We start from the raw sequence: 2,137 nt of genomic DNA on the forward strand, positions 1-2,137 counted from the left end.
GCCGTGTAACCCGCAGGGAGCATGCGGTACATCTGTGTTTCGTTGTCCCACATTTCCGTACGCCTATCTGCAGCATTTTGGGCACCTTCTTGAGGTAAGGAGCCTTGGTAGCGGCTGTGGCCCTCCTCCCAGGGCTTTCGGAACTTGTAGGCCGCCTCTTCCCCCTCGAGGCCTGCCACCAATGCCGCCTCTTCCCCCTCTGAAATATCATAAACGTGGAGAGGGTGGATCTCCGGATCGCCGGGCTCACGAGAGGCATTGAGTTCCTTGAAGGCTTTGCGAGTCTCTGGGTGGACATATGCGATGCAACGACGATCCTGAATGCGTATGTTGTTCTCTGCCTCAATGAGATCTTCTGGCGTGTGAGGGGCCGTGTAATTCGCTGGGATTGGGACCCAAAATCCTGTTTCTTCGTCCAACATGGTCGTCCGATCGTCCGCTGCAGAGCAGCCCCCTCTCTTGGGGCGACGTCTGTGGTAGCTGCGATAACCCCCTTCTGTAAAGGCGAATCGGTAACGAGTATTGCCTTTGAGTGCGCCATTCAAGGCAGCGATCTTGATGTCGTCAAAGTGGCCGAGGGATATCAATTCGATGCGTGGTGGCAGATGTGGGCGACCAGGGTCGTCTTCGTCTTCGTCTTCGTCTTCGTCATTCATGCCTTCCGCAGTGGCTGAGGAGAGGGAGTTGGATGGTGGAACTGGAGCATCAGGCTCCGTGGCAGATATCCTAAAATTATTATGAGATTGTTCTAATGTAATCTACAGCGGAAACAACTCACATAGTGACAACGTCATCCGTGTTGTCAGGCAAAGCAGGGACGGAATCCTGGACACTGTTTAAATGAAGTTAGTTTATGTTTCCGAGGCCGCCGCTGCCCAACCGACTAAAGTCTGGTTGAGCGGGGTTGTCGACATAAAGTCTGACAATCAGGAAACGACTAAAGTCTGATTCCACGACGGATAAAACAATAAGGTGAGCAACTAACCTTCTTTTGCCAGCTGCTGCCCTCAGCCGTGCTTCTGCCTGTCCGAGGTTCATCTTGCACGTCATCACGGGATTTGTTGGTCGATATCGAGACGCATTCGAGGACTTGACGCGTGTCAGCGTTGCTGTTGGTGGCCTGCTTATAAATTATTAGTGAGATAGTGACTATATAGACGCTGCACGACGTACCTTTTTGGAGAGATTTGGCTCCGGCTTTTTGTTTTTCTTTGACCTTTTGTTGGCCTTTGAAGCCTAAGTGACATGTGCCACGTCGGTACACAGTCGGGGAGGGAGGGTGATTGACTTACAGGGGGTTTCGTGGAATGAGATCCGCCACCTGCCAAACCTCGGTCTTTTTGTTTGGGAGCGCGGGGAGGCATACTGTAGAGTGAATTAGGAAGCCCTTGGTGGCTTGTTCAAATAAGTCGCGGTGGAAGGAAGTTCCTCCCAGTGGGTGTGAGCTGGTTAAATATTTGTGTGCGTGTGATCACATGCAACGCGACAGCCCTGACGACCTTCGAAATTTGGACAGTGTGGAGGGCCATGCATGCATATTAGGGTTAGTAGCCCAGACTGAATGGTGGGTTGAGCACGTAATACAGCTGGTCGACCGAAAGACTTACATTGTGAGTGCCGCACATGGGGTAAGGCGAGAGTGCAGCCTATACACATTGGAAAGCATAGATCTGAGTTCTGCATATATAATTTCAACTATTATCTTTTCTATTTTCGAGCAGGAGGTCAGGGTGATTGGTCGAGGCTAAAGGGATTTCTTCAAGTGAGCAAGTAACATGACTGAAAAAAACGAGCACATACCTCCTGAGAAAGAGGTCACTTGTGTGTTCCCTTCAATTTGGAAAGGCATTTCAGCCTCTGGTGTGTTCCCTTCTATTTTGGAAGGCATTTGGGCCTCTACATAAATGGTTGTAAGTAGCATATTCTTGTATATAATCTATTCTATATTGTATTCTATTTTCAAGCAACAAGATAAGGCCTTTTGCCACTGAGAGACTGGTGGGTGCAACTAAGGTTAGTCATTCACAATGTAGTTTCAGATAAACAACGTACATCCGGGTAGACGGTGTTTGATCTAGAATTTCCTGCTTACCAATGTCGGTAATCGATGCGATTGTAATGCGAGCATGAAGATACT

At 49.3% G+C, this 2,137-nt stretch overlaps 1 protein-coding gene across 1 annotated transcript; it reads right to left on the reverse strand.

Moving 5' to 3' along the window:
- Positions 1 to 1,691: 1,691 nt before the first annotated feature.
- On the reverse strand, positions 1,692 to 1,921 carry LACBIDRAFT_297389 (uncharacterized protein; the record flags this gene model as incomplete). Its single annotated transcript, XM_001880970.1, has 2 exons — positions 1,692 to 1,744; positions 1,801 to 1,921. The coding sequence occupies 2 exons, from the start codon at positions 1,919 to 1,921 to the stop codon at positions 1,692 to 1,694; spliced, it is 174 nt and encodes a 57-aa protein (XP_001881005.1).
- Between the last annotated feature and the right edge of the window lie 216 nt (positions 1,922 to 2,137).

This window comes from Laccaria bicolor, genomic scaffold (genome assembly GCF_000143565.1).
Source record: "Laccaria bicolor S238N-H82 LACBIscaffold_11 genomic scaffold, whole genome shotgun sequence".
NCBI lineage: Eukaryota > Fungi > Basidiomycota > Agaricomycetes > Agaricales > Hydnangiaceae > Laccaria > Laccaria bicolor.